Here is a 25,307-nt window from a genome sequence, read left to right on the forward strand (position 1 = left end):
CATCCAGTCTTAAGTAGTTGGGCAAACAGACCCCATGTGGTAGGGTAAATTGGTTGGGATGAAATCAGCCATTTCCCACAAGACATGGGTGTAATGAGACTGCAGACAAATGTAGCTTACTATGTGCAGAGGCAAGCTGCCAGAAGAGAAGACCCTGCAGCCCATATCCAGCTACGTTCTCAGACTATCAGGAGGATTTGTAGGGCATGAGCTATGATTACCCTTAGCAGAAGATCCTTGGGCACTCGAGGATGGTGTTTTGGGAGGGAGGAGTGAGTGAAAAAAAAATGTTAATCAAAGAAGCAGTGTTAGGACACCTTGTAACCTGCCGATTGAAGGCAGACAACATGGGTTTTTTCCTAGGCCACTATGATGGGGTCCATCAGTGCCTCATTAAATGGAACGAAGAGTTCAGTAGCGATCACTATACATGGTAGGATTTCTGTAATCAATGGAGATTTTACCTCCAATTCCGGCAAAGGAAACTCCAGAACCTCTTCCTCACATTTCGTTCTGGAGGTCAACTATATAGTTCTACATCAGTATATTGGGTATGCAGCCGATAGTCTGCTTTCTTGTCATCATCCATCAGCAACATTCTGATCTCAGAATAGGCCAACGTCCTTATTGATGGTGGCCAGTATCTGTTCAGTCAAGGAGAGGAAGATGCTCCTAAAAATTTCAGCTCTTGAAGAGACAAAGGCAATGCCAATAAGAATGCTGCATTCAGGACCGTCGGCCACATAGGTTTCTCATGTTTGAGAGGCCTGATCTGAGGCTTTCAGAGCTGGTGCTGTTTGGCACTACAGGGCAGGAGGTTGACTGGTACTCAAGCCTTCAGAGAGGAGTGTTGCTCAATCCAAAGTCATAGCTTCTGCCTCCACCTTCATGGCAGAAGCAGCCTTAAAAGTTCTCAGCATGGATTACTTAACATACGGCAATCCAGTTCAACAATCTGAAGAAGATGTGGGAACCTCCAGTTGGAATTTTAACAAGCAGTGGGATAGACTCAAAAGGCAATGACTCTGGGGTCAGGGAATGGCACCTCCAGCTCAAGTGCTAGTGTTGCGAAGAGGATCTCTTGTTCTTGTGCAGAACCTTGCGATGTGAAGATCTGTCCTTGGATTGTTCTTGAAAAGGTTTGCCCGATATGGGCAGCAGCACCTTATGATATTTAGCCACCCTCTTCCTAATTTTCGAGAGTGCAGGAAAGCAAACTTATCATACTTGGCAGGATTGTGTGATAAAGTGAAGCACTACATAAAGTCCCTATGGCATGTCAATTTAACAATGACAATGGAGAAACACAGACACCTAACACATTGACAAGTTTCACCAGTGTATGAAAGAAGTTCATGACTAATATGTCTGGTGCACTGCTCTAAAAGAAGAAAAAAGCCAATTTTGCAAACATGGAGAGAGCTCCGAATCCGAATATACAGGGTGGCACCTTCAATTGGTCATCAGTGGAAGAGCGGAGTCATAGCTAGAACCAATCAAGGCCAACTAGCTACTAGAGAAAGTTATGAGAAAAAAAAAAATCTGGATTCACTCTGGTGTCAGAAGTTTGTTCAAAGATGAGATATTTGCAGGAATGTGTGCCCAACAGAAGTCAGGATTGATTAAGGTTCCCCTCGTAGCACCATCACTTACCAGCCTGGGAAAGGCACGTTTGCTGCACCTGGGCGCATCGTAATTCATCATTGGCCTCTCGCAGGGCATCACGTTCTAGGATTAGACGCTGAAACAGGAGAGGAGGGGGTAAGAAATTTGTAATTAGAAGCTTACTTCTAGTACTGTAGGAGGGTCAGGAAAAAGCATCACATTTACTAGAGTTCACCCTGTTACTTCTCCACAACCCCAACTGTCTATTCTTTCCACCCACTCCCATTCACCTTCACCCACAACCAAATTCACCTCCTTTTCCTTCTGTAAAGCCTCGAACTTCTCTCGCTGGTTCCGGAATTCGAACTGCCACTTCTCAGCTTTCATGGCCTCGTCCGAACGTTGCGACAGTAGCTCCTGTACCTGCAGGTGAAGGATACAATCACATTGGATATTTGCACTGATTTAGATCCTACTTACAACTGCAACCCACATACAGCTGTATCAATACACTTCATTTGTGAGATGCAAATCCCCACCAATTTACTACAAGCAGTATGACAAGCCCAACACAGCTCTGCCAATGCACATTGTGCCCTGCAGTATGGCTTGTGTTATGAGAAATGTGAAATCATGGCGCAACAGCAGACAACAGTAGAGCACATCACAGTTATACATGGTGAAAGAACAGTGCAGGCCAAATTCTTGTGCTGGTGAGAGCGGTGAAGAGCTCACTTGAAAGCAGAATGCACAAACTTCATTGTAGTTAAAGGAAAACTCGTGTTTAACAAGCTTGAGGGAATTTCTGGCCTTAGCACACAGGCACGTATACTGTTGTCCGAGTTAAACAAGGCGCGATTGTAGATGATTGAAGAAAACACCTTACCTTTGCTACCATCACTGCCGGGATCGTACTACACGTCCCAGGCTCCTTTGCGGCATACAGCCGCCACTGACGCAGACCCCACGCGCCTGGAGGAGCCTTGAAAAGCTCCACAGTGCTCCCGGACCGCGGGAAGCCCTTACCTTTACTGCCATCACTACCGGGATCCTAAGGGGAAGCCGGACAGGACTACACGTCCCAGGCTCCTTTGCGGCATACAGCTGCCACTGACGCCGACTCCACGCACCCAGAGGAGCCTTGAAAAGCTCCACAGGGCTCCAGCAGCGGACTGGGCCAGCTCGCTTTCCTCCGCAACTCGCCATGGGTAAGCAAAAATTACCCTCTGAATCTGATGGGGGTAAAGTCAAAGCTAAGACTCCCAGAAATTGTGCCTCCATTATTTCGTATTTGACGACAGCTGTTGGGGGTGGTAAATGAGGAAATTCACTTTGTGGAGGAGCAGCTGGGATTAAGAGGGAGGTCCTAGACCGCATTAGAACTTTCAGAATACCCCTAGCAAGATGCCCAGTGAAACTGTACGGACCAATTTACATGGTGCTATCACTAACTTAGACTCTGAGGTGAAAGATGGTGCCCCTATTGAGGTCCCACAAGACAAACTGTCCACTGCCCAGAATCCCGCAGCAGACACTGGTGGAAGGTTTGGGGGTGTTGCACCCGCTGCCTCGACAGGGGCCATAAACAAGAAGAAACGCAGAAAGGGTTTGAAGTCGGGGGGCAAATACTGTTGACTCTTTGCTTGGGGAGGGGAGTAGAGGAACATTGGGACAGAAGCCTGAGTCAAAGCTCATCTCGCTACTGTTGTTGAAAACTTAATTCAACCGCATCTTGCGTCTTCCCTTGAGACACTCAGAGGACTTAAATACTTGTATTAAAAATGCACTAGAGGTCATAAAAATCTGTCTTCCATAGACTCACATCTAAGCAAAATGAGGGATCATAAATGTGGTTGGAATAAGGATACTGTACCGAGTAAGGTGGCTTTGGATGCCCAAGTTGGTATAGATGCAAAAAGAACAACTGATGGACAGAATGCAGAACAATGTCATACATTCCCCCCAGTATAGAGATCTGGGCCTAAATCCATTGTTTATTTTGCTCATCATGCCATTCCAGTTTGGACTCAGCCATATGCAAATCAGTCTTGACCCTGCGCCCAATGGGAACAGTCCAGCCCAAACGGCCAGGCCAGGTCCTACCTGGACTGGAAACAAGCATCCTAGCACCGGTTTCGGCAGCCCTTATCAGCCAGGATAGCTTGATTCCAGTGGCATGGTATAGGTCATACACAGGCAGGACCGTCCAATGGGGTTCAACACATTGCCCATCATCCTGGGATTCCTAAATCTGATCTCAATAACTTAGCTACTAATAATGATAAGCCTGAACTGGGTGCCCAATCTATTCTTACAGGGTCCCAACCCCAGTCCGAACAGCTAGCAACTTCTGCCTGTCGAGCGCAGACTTATCAGTCTTCATGTGGACAGGGAAATAATTGCAGGCTCCACTTACCCCCAGAGGCTACCCCCCTGGCAGCTGTGTTAGTAGGAGGTCCCTTTTCTGAATGACAACATAAACGAGACCCCTGATATGCCAAGTTACATTTTGGTGCTCAAGGTTGTCGGATTGTGGGGTTAAAGCAGCATCACACATTTTTACGGTTAGGCGAGTGGGGTGGGTCGGACAAGGTGTGAAGACTGTTGATGGAGATTGTGTCGTCGTCAACTTTAATAAGGCTAATGTAGCTTATTTATTGTTTAAAGAGTATGGTGATTTTGGCTTGGGTGAGATTAGAGCGCCTCCCCTGGGTTTTTTTTTTATTTTTTTTTTATCACCCACCTGTGAGAAACCTAGCTGGGAATTCTATATCTCTGCGTGGTTATCCCACAGAAAGGACACATAGGGCTGGGCACCACGCGCTTGCTAAGACAGAATAACTTGCCCAATCAGAACCCAAACCCACAACCAACAAGTTTGTTAACATTTGGGGCTATCCCAGGTCTTAGATCTTCAGGGAATACATTAGAATTGGCCAATAGATTTTCCCCTTTGAGCCAGTTAGATGCTAATGATTGACTATTAAGTCATACACCTACATTGGTTCAGACTCACCTGAGTCAGACTATTCCTAGCTTGAGTACCCCTATAAGGGTAGCAGAATGAGGGACAGAAATGTTGAATATTTTAAAATTGGAATTTACACGATCTCAAGAACAAGCGTGATGATCCCGTGTGGCTTGGCCTGGTGAGGGAACACGATATACTGGGATTTCAAGAAACCTGGGAGTCTGAAAAATTTTGGCTGGACGGGTACACAACTTATATGGAGGCTGCGCGACAGTCTGTTGCAGGCCGCTCGAGGGGTGGCCTATTAACATTGATTTCTTTAAAAATAAAATTGTTTAGCGGTTGAGATTAACCCTGCACATGCTCAGGTGATACTTGTTCTTAACTTATATAATTCGTTTGAAAAAAGCATCTATAAATGAACACTTATGCAGCCTAAATCACTTTTTAAACCTATATAGGGAGAAGCAAGTTACCCAGTTTGATTATTTTAATTGGTGATTTTAATATCATTTGCGTAATAAAAAGTGCCAGGTCTATGATGAACTTGGTCCAGGTGGTAACCTAGAGACTCACTTTGAACATTCCTCTCAAGGGGGATATTTAGAGGATGTTCTAGCTGACTTTGGGTTGGCTCTCCCAAATACGGCAGAAGTTGGTGTAGGCATCCCTTCCTTTAAGGGCAGGGGTATGTTTTCCACTATTGACTATATATTTGTCAACACAACTCTAATTCCCCTTGTCTCAGATTATGCTGCACAATGGTCACATTATAGCGAGAATAACCCTGTTCATATCAGTTTAAGAGGGTGTTTAAAGACTACAGATGTGGTGGAGGTTGGGGCCTCAGACCCCATAATAAAAACCAGGGATCTAGGTTGTAGATTGAAATGGGCCACGGTGATACCAGGCCTTTTTTTAAAAAAAGGCTAGGTTAAATATTCTAGGGAATGATATCGCCATCTGTCAAGATAGTATCCAGGGGGTAGTGGTGATTGCCGCAGATATTGACAGGATTTGTAAGCCGTTAGCCAGTGTTCTCTCCCTGCCGAACATAGATCACATTCACATGTAAGAGGTGGTTTGGTCACAACTGCACATCAGAAATTATGTGCCCTGAAACAAAATCCCCAGGATAGAAATTTTATAGCCACTGCCAGCCTAGAGTATAAGCGGGTTCGGCATATACGCAAATTGGAAATCAAATAAGAAGCCTGGGACAAACTCTTGACATGATTAAGCATAGCACGAAATTTTGGGATATCAACAGACCTTTCTTCTCTGGTCTTGGGGGTAACATTGTTGAGTGCAATATTCCAGAAGAGATCTGGTTTAATCATTTTAAACATATCTATGGTGACCAGCCTGATCAGGTAAACACAGGGCCCACGTGTTTAACTGCTGCATATAGCTTGAACTTTTCAGAACAAGAAGTGGCTGCGGCTATAGCCCAAATGACCAGCAATAAAGCTCCGGGCCCAGATGGGGTCCTCGTCTACCTTTTTAAGGCAGATATTTTTTTATGGGCAAAGATATTGGCCAACGTTTTAAATATGGTGTGTCAACAGGGAATGCCAAAGTCCTGGTCAACATCAATCATGGTCCCAGTTTTTAAAAAAAGGAGAGAGAGGGGATCCAAGGTGTTACAGGCCAATATCATTGGTTGATTCTACGGTTATGGTGGTGAGGAGAGTGGTTCTCAGCAAATTAACCGGATGGATTAATGAGCGTGATGTCCTGTCAAACCTTCAATACGGCTTCAGGAAAGGCAGAGGCACTTTGGATCAGTGCCTTAACCTCCATCTTTTAATAGGAAAATATACAGTAGCCAAAAAAGGGACACTTCACCTCGCTTTCATGGATCTAACCCCGGAGTTTGACCGAGTAAACTGATCCAAGCTCTGGGAACTTTTGTTAGCAATGGGTATGGATAAAAATAGTGTATTTCTTGTCTGATCACACAGGGATCTCACGGCAGCAGTAAGGTTCGACCAAAGTGGCAACTTAACACAGAAGATAGATATTATAAGAGGAGTCAGGCAGGGCTGTATTCGGGTTCCCTTGCTATTTACCCTATACATCAATAATCTAGATTCGTTTTTGTGCAGAGCCGCCAAGGATATTCCTCGCGTGTGGAATCGACTGATCCCCGCATTACTTTACGCAGATGACGCTTCCCTACTGGCGGGCACAGCGGTGGGCCTCCAGCACTTGCTGACCTCCTTTGCCGATTTTATGGGCTCTCTGGATCTAAATGTAAATTTTTCCAAATCACACACTGAGTATGGGAGCAAAGCCAAGTAAACTCAAAACGTTTGGTTGTGACGGTAATGAAATAACTAGGGTCACTACATTCCCTTATTTAAGTGTTTTATTTGATGACAGGTGCTCATGGGCTCCGCAAAAGAGGACGAAGAGAAACACTATGGCAAAATCTACAGGTGCGGTACTCTTTTTTTGCCTGGAGGTTGGGTGCCAAACCCGTGCAGGCAATGCTAAATATATATATATGTAAATCTAAGAGTATTGCCATTGCGAACTATAGTTCTGCAATCCGGGGTCATAAAAACTGTACAGAGCTCCAAACTGTGGATTTTTTTTTTTTTTAGAAGTCTGCTCTCAGTCCCCCAATCAATACGTACATAATCCACCAAGAAGTGGGTATCGGCAATGTGGATGATTTGATTCAAATGTCCCCTTTTCTTACATGGATCTCGATCTGGTGTAATCCAGAATTAGCGCTAAATCAAGAGATCATTCGAATTGTATTACACTAGATAGGGCTAGCAGTATCCCATGGCTGAGACACGTGAAAAGCACAGCAAAGTTGCTAGGCCGCCCAGAGGTATTTTATAACCCAGAAAAAGTAAGCAAAAAAGATCTGGTGTGGGCTAAGACCTCATTTTTACGCTTAGCATCCACAGAGAGGCCACAGAACTATTGAAACAGACTGTCCGTGCTCACCAGATTTTAAAAACCTCTTATTTTGTGGAGCCCTATCTAGACATATTCACTAAGCCTCAACACAGTTTTCTCTCGACAAGATTGAGGTTTAACTTTTTACATTCTCAATTGGCTGAACCTTTGTGCTGGAGTAAGACTGAGGTTCTGGGACCTTGCTCCTGTGATAATTTTTAGAGGCAAGATACCTTGCACTTTGGCCTGTTTCGCGACCACTATTTGCATATATGCAAGCGTTTTATTTTTCCAATGTTAAAGGACAAAGGCTTCCTGCAGGTCAGGCCTGCCCTAATATACCTGCAGATGTTGAATAGCCCTTGGTAAATTTTTAATATTGCTTGCTTTTTAGTAGCAGCAGTTAGAGCAAGGAAAAAAAGGAAACAATAAGAGTGGTCTCACAGGACTTGATTTTTTAAAATTTATATCTATCCCTTAATTGTGAAACGTCTTTTCTTCGTCCCATATGTATTTTATATTGCATCGCTTGAATTTTCTTTTAGAATGCTCTTATTAGGTGTAGGTCTTCTCTTTTTTTAATGTGTAATTGATTCTCCCCCTTATAACATGTATTTTATATCTTACCGTTTGAAGTTTGAGAGATGTATTTTTTTGATGTGTATTTCGATCTGGGACTGTATTTTATCTATGACGGATTCTGTGTAAATCTTGGTTTCCATGTGATGGGTATGTTAACATGCTTTTATTTTTTTATTATGGTTTTGAATAACTGAATAAAGTGATTTTGACTGACTGACTGACGAAAAGGAGCAGGCAATGAATTAGCCAAGAACAATGAATCTGAGAAGAAGTCTTAGGAGCACAATGATAAAGCACACACACCACTAAATATGCATTCACCGAAAATACGCATACATTCAAGAATAGAAGAATACTTAGTTTGTTAAGCACTGTTAGACCTGCAAAAAAGGTTGTGCAGTGAATTAGGTTAAAGTTTAGGGTCAATAGTCACAGGTGGCATGATGTTATACATGTAGTGATTCATTGTTTGACATTTTGTACTAGAGTATTGTCTGACTTTGCATAAAAGAAGCTGCCTGTGAAGCAGCAGACTGAACCAGCCGTTTACTTGTGTGGACTTGTCACTCTCCCTTTCGTAACAGTAAAGAGCTGCTTTTTACATTGCCAAGAGGAGTCTGTCTTTTTCTTTATTCTTAAGTTACCCAGCAACATTCGATAATGCAAACTGGGACTCAGACACAGCCCATTTCTACCCCATAACATTCTGCATTTTTTGTGTATTTATATGGAGCTCACATTGCTGAATACTACTAGTAGCAGCCCAATCAGCACCGAGCTCACCAGCATCCTCAACACCTCCATCTCCACAGCAACCTTCCCAGAAAGATGGAAACATGCAGAGGTCAGACCCCTCCTAAACAAACCCTTGGCTGACCCCAGCGACCTCAAAAACGACCAACTATCTCCCTGCTCCCCTACCCAGTCAAAGTCCTCGAGAAAGCCATCAACCAACAGCTCTCCAATTACCTGGAACACAACCACCTCCTCATTGCCTCACAATCAGGATTCCATGCCGACCACAGCACCAAGACGGCGCCGCCGATGACATCAGAACTCTCAACCGTGAAGAAACTGTGGCCCTGATGCTCCTCGACCTCTCTGCTGCGTTCAACTGTCTCCCACCACACCGTTATGCACAGACTCTACAACAGTGGTTCCCAAACTTTTGACTCCAGAGGACCCCCATTTGAGTCACCACTGGAAGCCGGGGACCCCCAAACAATTTGTAGGATTTAAATTTCAAACATATAAATAGTAATTCGAAAAAGATAAAACACCTGTGAAAACAAAACGAATACTAAAATTACTAAGGACTTTAGGGTCATATTTATAAGCCCCTATCGGCATGGGAATGTCACTTTTTGCGACATTACCGTGGCGAAAAGGACTTCGCCTTATTTACAAGGCAGCGTTCAGCCATGTGGCTGAACGCTGCCCTGTAAATAAAGCTCCCTTTCACACAATCCTGAGCACGAAAGTGGTGGGCAGTAAGTGTTTCGGTGGGCGTTCCACCCAAACACCCATTGATTTTGACGACACCCCCTATTTACAAGGGCAGCGTAAATAGGAGGCAGCGCCAAAATTAAGACCAGCGAAAACCTGGTCTTAACTTGGCAAAACAAGGATGAATGGCTTCCCTCTACTCATTTTTGCTTTTTCTATGTGTGCTGCCTTGTCAAGCACACATGGAAAAAGCAAAGCGCCTTGGATTCTTTATGTGCAGGAAGGTGACCCTTCCTGCACATAAACAATCTGTAAAAAAAATGACATTTTGTAATTTCCATGTGTGCTGCATTAGGAAGCACATCTAGAAGTGACAAAAGTGTCTTTCAAGATTTCAAGAGGGACCTTCCTGTAGATAAATAATCTACCCCTGCATGCAGACACCCTTGCACTATGGTTCACGGGTGCCTGCGTTGGCCCTTTACTGCCAAGTGTATTGCCAGCGCAGCGGGCAACGCAGGGCTGCACCATATTCTTGTAAATATAATTCAACCCTGCGTTGTTGGAGTGGCAGAGAGTGTTGTTAAGCCAAGGAGGCTAACAACACGCTCTGCCACTTCTGTTGTAAGTATCCCCCTCAATATTTTATATTGAAAGAATTTGCAAAAAACTGAAAAGTTTGATGGGAAGGTTGGTGCTGCATCTCTGTGACTAACTTTTAAATGGTTGGTTTTATTTAGCTCTACGAGGCTCCTGCCAAAGCCAGACTAGAAACCCAAAGCAGCCCTGGCAAATATTTTCAGACCAGTCCCCATATGGTGCACACCAAGTGCGGTGAGGGAGCCTGACCACTACAAAGGGGACTTTGGGACGCTCTCCCCCGCCCCCCCAAAAGCTTTTTGGAAACAATGGTGCAGTCTGCAACACATTTATCATTATATTTTGAATTGTATTAGCTTTGAAAGAATAGTAAAGGAAAACCTTACTATGCACCAGGATACGACAATCTTTGTTGGGGTTCAATTATTAAGGAAGTCTGGTGGTCTGCACATTCAAGAGAGACAAATAGAAAACATGCAAAAGGCATGCGATCCTTCAAAACCTATGATTCTTGGCATAGTGTTAACGAGAGATCTCTCTCATCTATAACCATATTGTCGCAACCCTTCCCTCTATTTTACAGGGCGGGGCCTCCCTTAACCTGAGTCAGCACCGGGTGAGGTGAGGCTTACTCCTCGTGCTAATCAGGTAAGCGCTTGGAGATACGTTATTGGTCTTGTCCAATATATACTATGAAATAAAGAGAGTGAATGATTAAACTTGCAGTTGTGTTTCCTTTTTGTGTACAGGTAATTCATATATACTGATCGCACGAAGAGTTACACACCACGAAGGTTGTATTTTATGCACTTATTTTTTGTCACATTTATTGTTGCAGTAGCAATACAAGTATGTTATAAGGTCCTGAAGAAAGCCATTTGACCATTGGGTCAAGAAGGCTGAAACATGTCGACAGTATTGACACAGCCTATTTGTTAAAAGCTGTTTTTGCACCAATTTTTATTCAAAGGATTAATAGGAATATCTTGAATAAAATTCCCCTTTTTTCCTCTAAATCCTTTTTAAAATTTTCACGTTTCTGCACTGCACCTTTCATATATCATTTCTGATACAATTTTTGACTAAACCAGTGATCTTTGCTGTCTTCTTTTTTCCCCTTCCCGGGTTACATTCAGGTGATCTGGTTGACACCTACACCACATGGAACACCTCTTGTTGGAGAGGTTTATAGTGGTGGGAAGGATGGATATCCAGATGAAGATACTGACCAATCACTGGTTGTTGATGGAAATCCTTCATAGTCGAACAGCACTTTAAAGCTTCTTTTCTGCCTTTTGCATGTTTTCTATTTGTCTCTCTTGAATGTGCAGACCACCAGACTTCCTTGGTTTATTAGTTATTGAATAGGGGATTGAGTCTGTTGTTTGGTCTTTAAATCGTCCCTTGGACCCTCCCTAATTGTTTTCAAGTTCTTCAATTATTCCCTTATCACCCTCCAACAGTGCCTCTCATCTCTCCTTAGCCCCTCTGTCACATGCATTTCATTTGTTATATAGTATCTCTTATAGCATTGTAGGATGTCAGAACACTTCACATCACACACACAGACAATGAATAATTTGTGCAAATCAGTGTATAGAAAATGTTACATAAGGCTTAGGGGACTAGAAGGTGTAGGATTCACGTCATTCATACTGGTAGGCATTTTTAAAGAGTGCTTGGTCTGGAGAAGCACAAACTCAGGATTAATAACAGAACACAGAGCTTAGCATTGACTTTAACAATAAAAATGTATTTCCACCCAAATAAACCTTTTTAGCAGCATCAGGATAATGAAAGACTGGGAAAAACATAAGTTACTAACTTATACCATGCAGTTTGCAAGCAGCTCTTTGATGACCATTTATAGGTCACTGTGCTAGATTACGATTGTCACTTAGGAGCTGCACAGAAACAAAAGAATCTCTGTGACAAAAGCAGTAACCCACTGACCTATGCACATAAAATACTGTCTTTTTAAATTGCATGGTACACGTTCTTTGCAGTAGGCATATTAATCTCAAACTGCCACTGGACAAAACTCATCTCTCTCCAGCAGGTACATTAATCACTGGTGTTATCTTAACACTTTTATTGTTGTTTGAAAACTGCTCATTATACAAGGAACTTTTTAAACAGTTTGGGAAACACTTCTCTACAACATCGGCATACAGCAAAATGCCCACAAGGGGATTGCCTCCTTCCTAACAGGACACACACAGAGCATCAGACTACCTCCCTTCACCTCCGCACCCAAGGACATCTCATGCAGCGTACCCAAAGGATCATCCCTCAGCCCGACCCTGTTCAACATCTACATGACTCCCCTCGCAGACGTCGTCAGATCCCATGGACTCAACATAATCACCTATGCAGATGATGGAGCAAGGCTTCATAAAGAAGAAACTTGCTCGGATGCAATCCTCTCAAATAACATAATACTGTAATCAATTTGTCCTGTAAATACTAATATTGCATTATACAAAATATATCGTATCTAGGGGATGCTTTCGTATGTGCATTACAAACCAGTAACCGAGTGTCTTAAGATGGCCGACAAAACGCGGGAATTTCACTGCGCATGCGTCGACTGCATCTACATAGTATGACGTTTTCTATGCTTGGAGGGAAACCTTTGCAGCTGCGCAGTAGCTTCTAAAATGGCCGCTTGAAACTCACATGTTCATGCACATGCTACTGCTTAAACTAAACCTCATAAGTTCTACTAAATACTAATGCGAAAGATTTATATAAATAAATGGGGATAGAGTAGAGATAAGTGTTATACAGTGAATACATTTATTTCGTATTCTAACAGGTCTTTCTCTGACTTTATTAGCTTGTATTTGGGCCTCGGAGGGTGACTGAAATCCCTACCCCACCTGATCTGTGCGCACGCGCACTAAATCCTGCCCGGAACTATGATGACACCATTGAAACCCAGCCAAGGTCAAGCTGGCGAGAAGAACATGGGAACTTAACCCATCGACCCGGACAAGAGCAACATATGTTACAAATAGTATCAATTGTATTAAGTATAATGTGAAATGCGGGTGGGAATAAAGCTTTGGGAAAGTAAATTAAGGGGCGGAAACATAGAACAAAGAGCTTAAAGTAAATTATTACATTTAGCATGGTGTGATGAACTCAACTCCTTGCCCTATCCAATCAGAAACGGGTGAAAACACTATATTGAAACATTTGGGGGTGGTACACGAACACAGAATGGTATTATTGAGGTAAGTCAGTTAGATGTTCTGTCTGTCTGAATCCGATACGTATGCTGCCACAGACGCTGTCCGAGACGCTGTCTCAGACCTTGCAGATGCCAGAGACCCTGCTCGAGAGACAGAAATACTGATCGATAATCCAATCATCTAGAAGGGGGAATTGTGGAAGAAAGATAGAGGAGAGTAGTACCAGAGAGGGGCGCAACGCGGGCGTTGCACTTAGAAGAGGTCACCTTCCCGGTCCTGAACCTGTCCTGATTCTCTGTCTTCCACCTGTCCCGGTGGACTCCATCTGGCCCCTCTTCAAGAAGTTGGGTTCATCTACCACCCTAGGTAAGGAATATGCTACTTACCAGTATGCATCTGTTCTTGGCATGTAGAGCTGCAGAGTTGTACACTTAGCATAGATCGCCATCTGGTGTTGGGCCCGGATGTTTGCAGTTTGTTTTTGTTCTTTGGACAGTCTTTGGAAGTCACGAGTTCGGTGACTCCTCCTTCGGTCCGTACTGCGCATGGGCTTCGGCTCCATCCTCAGATTGTTTTTCGCCAACAGGGAAATGATGGAGCGTAGTAATAACAGTGAGAAACCCATGTGTGTTGTATCTAAATAAGATGGACTGGAACGGATACAGGTAGCCGGGGAGGCGGGTGGGCGTGTACAACTCTGCAGCTCTACATGCCAAGAACAGATGCATACTGGTAAGTAGCATATTCCGTTCGAGGCATATGAGCTGCAGATTGTACACTTAGCATAGATTATATAGCAGTACCCAACCTTAGCGGCGACCACCGGTATCCGTTGCAGCGGTTTGAAAAAGTGTCTTTAGTACAGCCTGGCCCACACTAGCTTGTTGCTTGGAATGCACGTCTACACAGTAATGTTTTGTGAAGGTGTGCGGTGTTGACCATGTGGCTGCTTTGCAGATGTCATCTAAGGGTATGTTCCCTAGAAAAGCCATAGAAGCCCCTAACTTTCTAGTAGAGTGGGCTTTAGGTGGAACAGATAATGTTCTTTTTGCCTTTTGATAGCAAATTTGTATGCACTTTACAATCCACCTAGCTATCCCTGATTTAGAGATGGGGTTGCCTTTATGTGGTGGAGAGAAGGAAACAAACAATTGTTTAGTTTTCCTGAAAGGTTGCGTTCTCTGTATGTAGTACAGCAAAGCCCTCTTAACATCAAGTGTGTGTAAGGCCCTTTCTGCAACAGATTGTGGTTGCGAGAAAAAGACAGGTAATTCCACCGATTGATTGAGATGGAAGGGGGAAATTACCTTGGGCAGAAACTTCGGATTTGTACGAAGTATGACCTTGCTGTGATGTATTTGTAGGAAGGGTTCCTGTATAGTGAACGCTTGTATTTCACCGACCCTTCTAAGGGAAGTGATAGCTACGAGGAAAGCTGTTTTCCAGGTGAGGAACTGTAGCTCACATTTATGCATTGGTTCGAAGGGCGGACCCATTAGCCTTGTAAGAACTACATTTAGATTCCATACAGGGGAAGGTGGTGCCCTGGGAGGAATTACTCGTTTAAGGCCTTCCATAAAGGCTTTAATAGCGGGCACTCTGAACAGTGATAAATGCTGTCTGTTTAGTAGATAAGCAGCGATCGCTGCTAGGTGTAGGCGTATGGATGAATATGCCAGGTTACACCTGTGAAGATGGAGCAGATAGCATATGATGTGCTGTATGGATGCATCTAAAGGGTTGATTGTGTTGTTACGGCAGTAAATCACAAATCTTTTCCACTTTGCGGCATAGCATGCTCTAGTGGTAGGACGTCTGGCTTCCATGATGATGTTCATGCAATCAGGGGGAAGGTTAAGGTAGCCAAATTCTAAGATTTCAGGAGCCAGATCGCAAGGTTGAGCTGAGCTGGGTCCGGGTGCCTGATTTCTCCATGGTTCTGGGTTAGGAGGCATGGGGACAGGTGCAGTTTTTGATGTGGTACCACTGATAGCTGTAGTAGTGTGGTGTACCACGGCTGCCTGGCCCATGTTGGGGCTACCAGAATGAGTGTGAGGGAGTGCTGCTGTAGCTTCCTTACTACTAATGGAATTAGCGGGAGAGGTGGAAAGGCGTATGCAAATCTGCCTGACCAGTTCATCCATATCGCATTGCCTTTGGACAATGGGTGTGGGTATCTGGCGGCGAAGCTTGGGCATTTTTTGTTTTCGTGGGTGGCGAAGAGGTCTATCTGAGGATGCCCCCACTGTTGGAAGAATGGGTGAAGAACTTGTGGATGCAGTTCCCATTCGTGTAGTTGTTGAGTTTGTCTGCTGAGCAGATCTGCCATGGTGTTTTGTACGCCTGGAACGTGCTGTGCCAGGAGAAAGATGTTTTGGGGAATTGCCCATCTCCATATGCTCTGGGCTAGGCGGGAGAGCTGGGGAGAGTGTGTCCCCCCTGTTTTTGGATATAATACATTGCAGTCATGTTGTCCGTGCGAATGAGGACTGCTTTGCCCGAAATCTGTTTTTGAAAGGATTTTAGGGCTAGAAAGATCGCCAAGAGCTCCAGATGGTTGATGTGGAGCGATTTTTGCTGTGGCGTCCATAGACCTTGCATTGTGAGGTGTAAGAGGTGTGCTCCCCAGCCGGAGAGCGATGCGTCCGCTGTTAGAATCACCTGAGGAACCGGGTCCAGGAACGGCCGCCCTTTGGAAAGGTTTGTGGTATTCCACCACTGCAGAGAGTGATGGGTGCGGCCGTCCACCAACACCAGATCCGTCAGCTGACCCTGGGCCTGGTTCCACTGTTGTGCTAGGCACTCTTGGAGTGGACGCATGTGGAGTCTTGCATGGGGCACTATGAAAATGCAGGACGCCATCATTCCTATGAGCTTCATAAACACTCTTGCTGGAAGAGAGTGTTGGGGAAGGAATGTTTTGCGCAAGGCTTGTATGCTTGCGATTCTGGCTGAATTTGGATAGGCAATACCTTTGGAGGTGTCTATAGTTGCCCCGAGATATGCTTTGTGTGAGATGGTAAGAGGTGGGACTTTTGGTAGTTCACCGTGAAGCCTAGCCGGTGGAGTAGTTGAATGGTGCTGTTGGTATGTTGCACACATTGATTGTAGGACGCGGCTTTTATTAGCCAGTCGTCTAGATAAGGGAAGACATGAATCTGTTGACGCCTGAGGTGTGCTGCTACAACTGCCAGGCATTTGGTAAACACCCGTGGTGCGGTGGTGACCCCGAAGGGGAGAACCGTGAATCGGTAATGCTGACCGTCCACCACGAACCTGAGGTACTTCCTGTGAGAAGGGTGTATTGGAATGTGAAAGTATGCGTCCTTCAGATCCAAGGTAGTGAGAAAGTCTCCCTGACAGAGGAGCAGGAGGACTTGTTGTAGGGTGACCATGTGGAAATGGTCTGAATGTATGTACGCATTTAGAGGCCGGAGGTCCAGAATGGGCCTCAGGGTCCAGTCTTTCTTTGGTATAAGGAAATACAGGGAGTAGACCCCTAGATTTTGCTGATTGACGGGGACCTGCTCTATAGCGTGTTTTTGGAGGAGGGAGAGCACCTCCTGTTTGAGCAGTGTGGAATGTTCTTGAGACATTGGACCGTGTCTTGGAGGGATATTGGGTGGGGTAGATGTTAGCTCGAGACAGTACCCTGACCGAATAATTTGGTTCACCCATTTGTCCGATGTTATGGATTCCCATGCGTGGATAAATTGTTGTAGTCTGCCCCCGACCAGAGTGGGATGGTCTGGGGGGAGGGAAGGGAAGTCATTGTGCGGGCGGGGTTGCGGAACGGGTGGTGTTAGTTTTGCCCCTGCCCTGATTGTTGTTGCCTCTGTAACCACCCCTTTGGTTGCCCTTTGAAAAGGTATTTTGAGGAGGGGACTTGTAGGAGGTAGAGGCGCTATCGGCGGAGAAGCCTCTGCCTGTGCCACGAAAGGATGAGCGTCGAAAGGAGCGTTTAGGGACCTGTGATTGGAGTGCCCCCATAGACTTTGCTATGTCTGTGTCCTTTTTCATCTTTTCCAACGCTTCGTCCACCTTTGGCCCAAAGAGAGTTTGTTGATCAAAAGGGTGATTTAGTATGGACGCCTGGACTTCAGGCTTGAAACCTGAGATCCTGAGCCAGGCATGACGACGAAGCAGGACACTGGTATTTATGGCTCTAGAAGCAGTGTCGGCTGCATCGAGGGCACACTTAATGGAGGTGTTTGTAATTAGTTTACCCTCCTGTATCAGGTCATGAGCCTTGCGCTTGTGTTTTTCGGGGAGGTGCTGCATAAGAGCCTCAAGTTTGTCGTAGTGTGCTCTGTCATAGCGCGCAAGTAGCGCTTGTGTATTTGCAATGCGCCACATGTTTGCAGCTTGGGAGGCGGTGCGTTTGCCAGACGCGTCTAAAAGTTTCGATTCCTTGTCTCGCGGTGGGGCTTCTCCGGAGGACTGGGAGTTAGCCCGCTTTCTAGCTGTGGACACAACTAGGGAATCTAAGGGAGCAGGGCCCTTAATGTATGCAGGGTCTGTGGGTGCCGCCTTGTACTTTTTTTCTATTCTAGGGTTCAGTACCCTGGCCCTGACAGGGTCCTTGAACACTTCTGCAGCATGCTTGGTGACACCTTTAAGCATGGGCAAAATAGACGTGGACTTGTCCTGAATGTCAAATGTGTCCAGTAGGAAGTCGTCTTCCACTGGTTCGCTATGCATGTCCACCCCATGGTAGTGTGCTGCTCTCTGCACTAAGTGGTGAAACCCTCTGGAGGAGACGGCCTGGATGGGTATAGGTCGTCCTGAGGCATATCAGGTATGTCAGGGTTGTGGTAGTCTTCCCATGGGTCTGGGGTCCCCGGTGGAGTGGGGTCCATTGGGGCGTCCGCCGGGTCATAATCTGGATCCCCGTAATTCGGATCTGGGGACGGGGTCGGGGAGTGATGAGGTAAGGGTGGCGGAGACCTGGGAGGGGGAGGGGGTGGAGGAGGTGGAGGAGGAGGTAGTGGGGAGGGCACTCTGAGAGGAGAAGTAGCAGAGTCCTTCCGCTTGGGCGGTGGAGGAGGAGCCGGTGTGTCAAGACGTCTTTTCTTGACAACTAGAGTCAATAGCCCAGTCTTTGGATCTTTAAATAGAGTCTTTTGCAAAGGGTCTGGTGTAAAGAGATCCAGTGGCTGAGGAAATATGAATTTTGTGATCAGTTATGTCCCCTATCGTAGACCCCAACGGCTCCATGTGCATGCTATAAGTACATGTATGTTCCCTCCAGTTCCAGTTTTGAAGACGCAAATACATGTGCGTCCACCGTCAAGAAGCAGTGTCGGCTGCATCGAGGGCACACTTAATGGAGGTGTTTGTAATTAGTTTACCCTCCTGTATCAGGTCATGAGCCTTGCGCTTGTGTTTTTCAGGGAGGTGCTGCATAAGAGCCTCAAGTTTGTCGTAGTGTGCTCTGTCATAGCGCGCAAGTAGCGCTTGTGTATTTGCAATGCGCCACATGTTTGCAGCTTGGGAGGCGGTGCGTTTGCCAGACGCGTCTAAAAGTTTCGATTCCTTGTCTGGCGGTGGGCTTCTCCGGAGGACTGGGAGTTAGCCCGCTTTCTAGCTGTGGACACAACTAGGGAATCTAAGGGAGCAGGGCCCTTAATGTATGCAGGGTCTGTGGGTGCCGCCTTGTACTTTTTTTCTATTCTAGGGTTCAGTACCCTGGCCCTGACAGGGTCCTTGAACACTTCTGCAGCATGCTTGGTGACACCTTTAAGCATGGGCAAAATAGACGTGGACTTGTCCTGAATGTCAAATGTGTCCAGTAGGAAGTCGTCTTCCACTGGTTCGCTATGCATGTCCACCCCATGGTAGTGTGCTGCTCTCTGCACTAAGTGGTGAAACCCTCTGGAGGAGACGGCCTGGATGGGTATAGGTCGTCCTGAGGCATATCAGGTATGTCAGGGTTGTGGTAGTCTTCCCATGGGTCTGGGGTCCCCGGTGGAGTGGGGTCCATTGGGGCGTCCGCCGGGTCATAATCTGGATCCCCGTAATTCGGATCTGGGGACGGGGTCGGGGAGTGATGAGGTAAGGGTGGCAGAGACCTGGGAGGGGGAGGGGGTGGAGGAGGAGGTAGTGGGGAGGGCACTCTGAGAGGAGAAGTAGCAGAGTCCTTCCGCTTGGGCGGTGGAGGAGGAGCCGGTGTGTCAAGACGTCTTTTCTTGACAACTAAAGTCAATAGCCCAGTCTTTGGATCTTTAAATAGAGTCTTTTGCAAAGGGTCTGGTGTAAAGAGATCCAGTGGCGCCGAATCGTCCGCTGGCGCCGATGTTTTCGGAGCCGAGGGTTTGGATGGTTTCTGTGCGCCATGCTTTTTTGGTACCTCCGTTTTTTTCGGCGTCGAAGGAGTTTTCGGCGCCGGAGCGTCGGTGCCGACAGATTTATGTTTGTGTTTTGTCGGCACCGAGAGTCCAGGCTTCGGCACCGGTGGCTTCGGAGTCGAGCTGGGGATCGCTTTCTTCGGTGCCGGATGGTGTTTTTCGGCACCAGGCGTCGGCTGGCTCGAGCCCGAGCTGCCGTGAGACTTCTGAGGCTTCGACACCGGGCCCGAAGGTGGGGTGATAGAAGCTGTGTGCTTGGTTTTGCCCAGGCCTGCAGGCGAGGGTGTAACCGGAGTCTCTTTGGTTTTGGGCGCGGGGGTGGGAGGGGATACAGTACTCACGACCCGCTGCGCCGGTGTGATGTCCTCCACGTCTTGAGTCGTCGGCCTCGGAAGCGCTGACGTCGTCCTCCTGCTCGGTGTGTAGTTGCCCCGAAGCTTCGGCGTCGTCTCCTAAGATGTCCGGTGGAGCCGCGGTCGAGGAGTGCGCCATGGTGCGTCGAGCTCTTTAATCCCGGATGGTCTTTTTTGATCTAAAAGACTTACAGGCGGGGCAGTCTCTAGCCTCGTGTTCTGGAGAGAGGCAAAGGTTACACACCTGATGGAGGTCGGTGTGGGGAAATTTAGACCCACATTTTGGGCACTTTTTGAACGGAGTCCTTTCCATCGGCCGGGACCGGAGTCGAGGAGGGCCCGAAGGCCGATGTACGGGATGGAGAAAAGTGCCGCTTCGAGAGATGAAGATTGATGAAGAAACTCGAAGAACGAGGATTTTCCGTCGAGGCTGGAACCGTAGAAGTTCGAAGCCGGAGCACGAAGTATCACATCCGAGCCCGATGGCGGAAAAAAACAATCTGAGGATGGAGCCGAAGCCCATGCGCAGTACGGACCGAAGGAGGAGTCACCGAACTCGTGACTTCCAAAGACTGTCCAAAGAACAAAAACAAACTGCAAACATCCGGGCCCAACACCAGATGGCGATCTATGCTAAGTGTACAATCTGCAGCTCATATGCCTCGAACATATAATTCTGTGAAATCTGTCTTTGTAACCGCTCTTTCTTTCCCTCTCTTTACAGGTACTGCCATCGTATTATTTTATTGAGATTATTATTGAACTAAATTGGATTTGTTTCCTGAATGAACCCGATGTGAACATGTATTTGATCTCTGACTCACAAAACTTAATTAGATAAACTTTTAAAACTCATTGAGTCTGATCATTTGAGAAACTTAAATGTTATTTTTCTGCCTATACTACTAGCTACTAGATTTATTGACCAGAGGAAATTTATTGTCAAGGAGATTGGAATGGTAAGATTTGGGTAAAGATAACAAAATCTTGCAGGTAAAACTAAATTGACTACGGCGGAACTTCTAGCTTATTGTATGAATGTTTATGGGCCCAGGTGAGTATATAGTGTGTGTGTGTGTGTAACCCCAAGCTGGTAGACCGCTGGATCACAGACTACGCTCACATAATCCTCTCGCTCACCGAGGACCTCTTCAAAGCCATAACCAACTTTTGCAACACCATTACCAGTGTAGCTAAATGGATGAGAGACAACTGCCTCAAACTCAACTCCGACAAAACTGAAGTGTTAATCTTTGGGAAGAACACCTCTGCATGGGACCACAGTTGCTGGCTAGCAGAATTCGGACCTACACCGACAGTCCATGAATGCAACCTCGGCATCATCCACGACAGCCAACGGACCATGAAACAACAAAAATCAAAGCAGTCACCTCCTCCTGCTGCCACACACTTCACATGCTCCGCAGAATCCTCAGATGGAACCCAATAAACAATAGAGAGACCTTCACACAGGCCCTAGTCACCATCCACCTCCACTACGGCAACGGTCTACGTCAAAATCTCCATCCAGCTCCTCAGAAGACTCCAGACCATACGGAACGCTACTGCCAGACTAATCCTAGACCTCCCCAAATGGAACCACATCACTCCTAACCTCAGAAATCTCTACTGGCTCCCCATCCAGAAAAGATACCAGTTCAAGATCCTATCACACGCCTACAGAGCTCTTCACGACTAAGGACCAACCTACATGAACCACTGACTGAATTTCAATCTGCCATCAAGACACCTGCGCTCCACATCACTCGCCCTAGCGCACCCCCCCCCCCCTCCCCCTCGAACCAGTCGAAGCGGCAGCGGAGGCTGCTCCTTGTCGTACACATCCGTCAACACATAGAATGACCATCCCCTTCATCTCAGAACACCCTCCTTGGCGGACTCATGAAAGAAACTCAAGATCCAGATTTTCGACAGAGACCTGGATCCCTCAGCGCCCAGATAACCCCAGGGGGTCACAATGCTGCACTTTATAAATGCAGATTGATTGATTGAGTAGAGTCAAAAGGAGCGGAAAAATAAACTAGGGTTAAACGATGTAGTCGGCATCTTTACACGGTATGCCACAGATGCTTATTCAGCACTTGTCTGAACCACATACACTCAAAATATGGTGAGTGACTAAAGCAAGCACATCATGGAGTGTGCATTTCTGGCGGTACATTTTATACACACTTCTGAACTTCACACTGTAAGGTTCAAGACAAACTGATGGTAAGGGAATTGCAGGTGAGGGAGGTAAGGTATGGTTTGCCCTCCCCCTCCTTTGCCCCAAATGTTTGTTCTCTGACTGACAAATGGTCAGCAGGCTTTTCTAGACTAAATTTGGAGTCAGCAGGCTTTTTTAGACTAATGTTTGCGTCTGATCAAAGGTATAGCAGGAACACTCATATAAAGTATAAGGGAGCACAGGACAATAAAGCTTTGTGGATATTTTATTTGATTTGTTAACGAACAGGAAATCAACATGGACTTTCCACAAGACAGGTAGCATACATTTGCAGAAAGTTGTCTCTTGTATTTTGAGGCCACCAGCTATAGAGTTTCCCCTAGCAATAATCAAACCGAGATGTGGTGTCTGAACTGGGGTGGCAGAGTGGGCTAAAGAACGGTGATGGATCAAACCCAGATCTGTTGACTGGGTGTGAGTGTTTGATTGTTTCTGATGCTCGGTCCATCACCACCCCCTTTTGTACTGTGGTGTCTGTGAAGAGCAGTATAATTCTTTGTGGTAACCTTAGAAGGAGAGATTCCCACACAACAAAGTGCCTCGGATGGTTGAAAAGCCAACATTGAAGCCATATTAATTTGTGGTACCTAGATTGTTTAGTCAGATTAAGAGGAAAATAACTCTGAGGTAGATATTGCTCAGAGAGAAGGACATGGAAGAATTCTTTATAAGGAAACACTTGATTTGGTATTTGAGTCAAACTGACACACAGTGGCCATATTTGCCAGTGTAGTCCAGGAGTTTTGGAAGGGATGCAAAACAAGCAAAACTGTATTGGTGTGAAGGGAGTATGCCACTAAATGGTACTGTACTGTAAGAACACAAGGATCCACACAGTTCTTCCCCATGCACCTGCACCACTTACTCCAAGACCAATTTCTCACCTGTCTTTTATGAGTCTCTAGCTGATTTCGCACAGCATTGGCTTTACGCAGTTCCTCCTCCAGTTCGCATGTCCTTTGCATGTACACAGTATTGCGCTCCTCCAGCAGCTTCACTTGCCGTCGCAGGTCTCCAAGGTCCTCTAGCCTCTTCTTGTAGGAATCCACCATGGCCTCTAGCTTGCTCACCTTATCAGAGGAGTGGCTGCAGGGGAAAGGCAAGATGGGAAACTTAAAGCACAAACTTTATCTCAATGACCTTTTATCATTAGTACCACACTAGATACTTTGGTTAGGTCACACTTAATATTTAACATGCTGAGACAATTTTACTCTCCAGATATTTCAGCACACAGACTGAGCTCGACAGTAGTTCATCTTATCCTTAATTGGAGTGCTTCCTAAGATCTTTGAAGAATTAGGGTTGCTGTGCCTGGAGTACTAGAGTCACTCATCTTACATTTTCCCCAAATAAGTCCATCACCCTTTTAAAGTGCCAAGTCCTTCTAATTCTATCAAGCACAAGTTTTGGCAGAGCTTTCAGGTCTTCTTATGCTATGCACAGCGCCTTAGCTCAAGCACTGCACCAAATTTTCAGGACAGATACACTGCTCGCAGATCGTCACCATATGACACCTGGTGTACAGAGGGGCTTCCCACCATCAGTTACTGAACTTAAAATATACAGCAAATTCACCACTCATGGTTCTGTCGTTCCCAAAAGCTGGTGTTCATTAAAAGTCTCCTATAAGATGTACTGCCCCCCCCCCCGAGAAAGCATTGACCACAAGCTCTACCAACACATGCAATTTATCACAAGTACGTTTGTTATCCTGGATATTCCTCATCAGGCTCGTAAGGCCTGATGAGTCAGAAGATGTTTGGATACCTGGTGACAAATACATTCCTATCGTAACAAAAAACTTCAAAAATCTTTCTACATCATGTAATTCCCACTACTCATTTGAAGGGACTGCATACTCCAATGCAGTAGCACAGTGCTCTATACTGCAATTTCAAGTTTGTCCACTTCTTACTCCAATGCCAGAGCTTTAAGCACCTGATGTTCTGCTCTAGATGTCCACAGCTCTTCAAGCTCAACACTGTTTTCTTACCGCATGATATCCATTTCGTCCTTGAGGGACTGGGCTTCTTCTGCCAGGCTGGTCAGATCCTCGTTTCGACGCTGGAGTTCTAGGACCTCCCGCTCAAGCTCGTCACACCGAATGCGGTAGTCGTCCTTGCCACTCTCCAGCCTACAGGAAAAATTAGAATAGTGGCCTGATCAGCAAATCCAAAAGGTGTTGGTGCTGAACTTGGAGCTAGCAAAAATCATAGCACTGACTAAGGGGGGCAGCAGGGTTGTCTCCAGACAAACAGAAAGGCTTGTGATCTGGATCTACACCCTGGTGACAGAGTGTGGTGAGTGAAGGGAACAGTAGAGTTCTGCAATACCCATTAGGGACACAAACCACAACATTCACTTAGAAAGAAGAAAAAAAAAAAAAAAAGAAAACTGTAAACTGTAAACTGGTCGATGGACTACATTTTTTTTAAAAAAAAGCTCCTACTAGTTTACTATAGTTTAGAAATCTGCATAAGGCAATACATTAAGCGACTTAAAAACACATTTCTAAACAGAGCTTGTGCAAGTCCATGTCTGCGCATTAAACAATTCTCTTCAATGCGACCAGTGAGCTGGTAATCTTCCTGTGGCTACAGGTCAGCACTCAAAGACTTTAGTTCTGAGGTACCAGACTAGACAAGACATCTGTAAGTGGAAATGTGCTTAAGAGGAAACATTCACTCAAAACTAGGCCTGTAGGAGAATACTAAAAGGTGTAAATAAAGTAGGACTTCAGTATTCCTCCCAAATGGACCTTTCCAGCTCAAAAGAGGAGAATATGTGCACACATGTAAGAGAAAATGCCACTACAACCTGAAAGTGAAGAAATTCATTGCACCAACCTTCATTTGCAGGAGAGCATCGGAGTACTAAGAAAAACGTTCACCAAGTGGAGGGCCGTACATAGCTTAGAGAAGACAACCATGCCAGATCCACCTGTATAAATACCACAGCCCTGTTCTGTAACTGTTGCAGCCTAAACCAGTGCTCTGTTCACAGAACTACCCTGGGCTTCACAAGACAGCATATCACTAC

At 45.8% G+C, this 25,307-nt stretch overlaps 1 protein-coding gene across 2 annotated transcripts in view; it reads right to left on the bottom strand.

The window, feature by feature from the left end:
* Positions 1-25,307, bottom strand: part of HOOK2 (hook microtubule tethering protein 2) — a 289,087-nt gene that overhangs the window by 111,520 nt on the left and 152,260 nt on the right. For both annotated transcript variants that reach the window (XM_085654470.1, XM_085654469.1), the window contains exons 10-13: positions 24,262-24,402; positions 23,150-23,351; positions 1,918-2,028; positions 1,654-1,741 (exon numbers count right to left, since the gene is read on the bottom strand). In XM_085654470.1, the coding sequence (XP_085510596.1) occupies positions 1,654-1,741; positions 1,918-2,028; positions 23,150-23,351; positions 24,262-24,402 (542 nt within the window). The remainder of the gene's footprint in view (positions 1-1,653; positions 1,742-1,917; positions 2,029-23,149; positions 23,352-24,261; positions 24,403-25,307) is intronic.

The sequence above is a fragment of the Triturus cristatus genome, chromosome 4_1, assembly GCF_964204655.1.
Source record: "Triturus cristatus chromosome 4_1, aTriCri1.1, whole genome shotgun sequence".
Classification (NCBI taxonomy): Eukaryota; Metazoa; Chordata; class Amphibia; order Caudata; family Salamandridae; genus Triturus; species Triturus cristatus.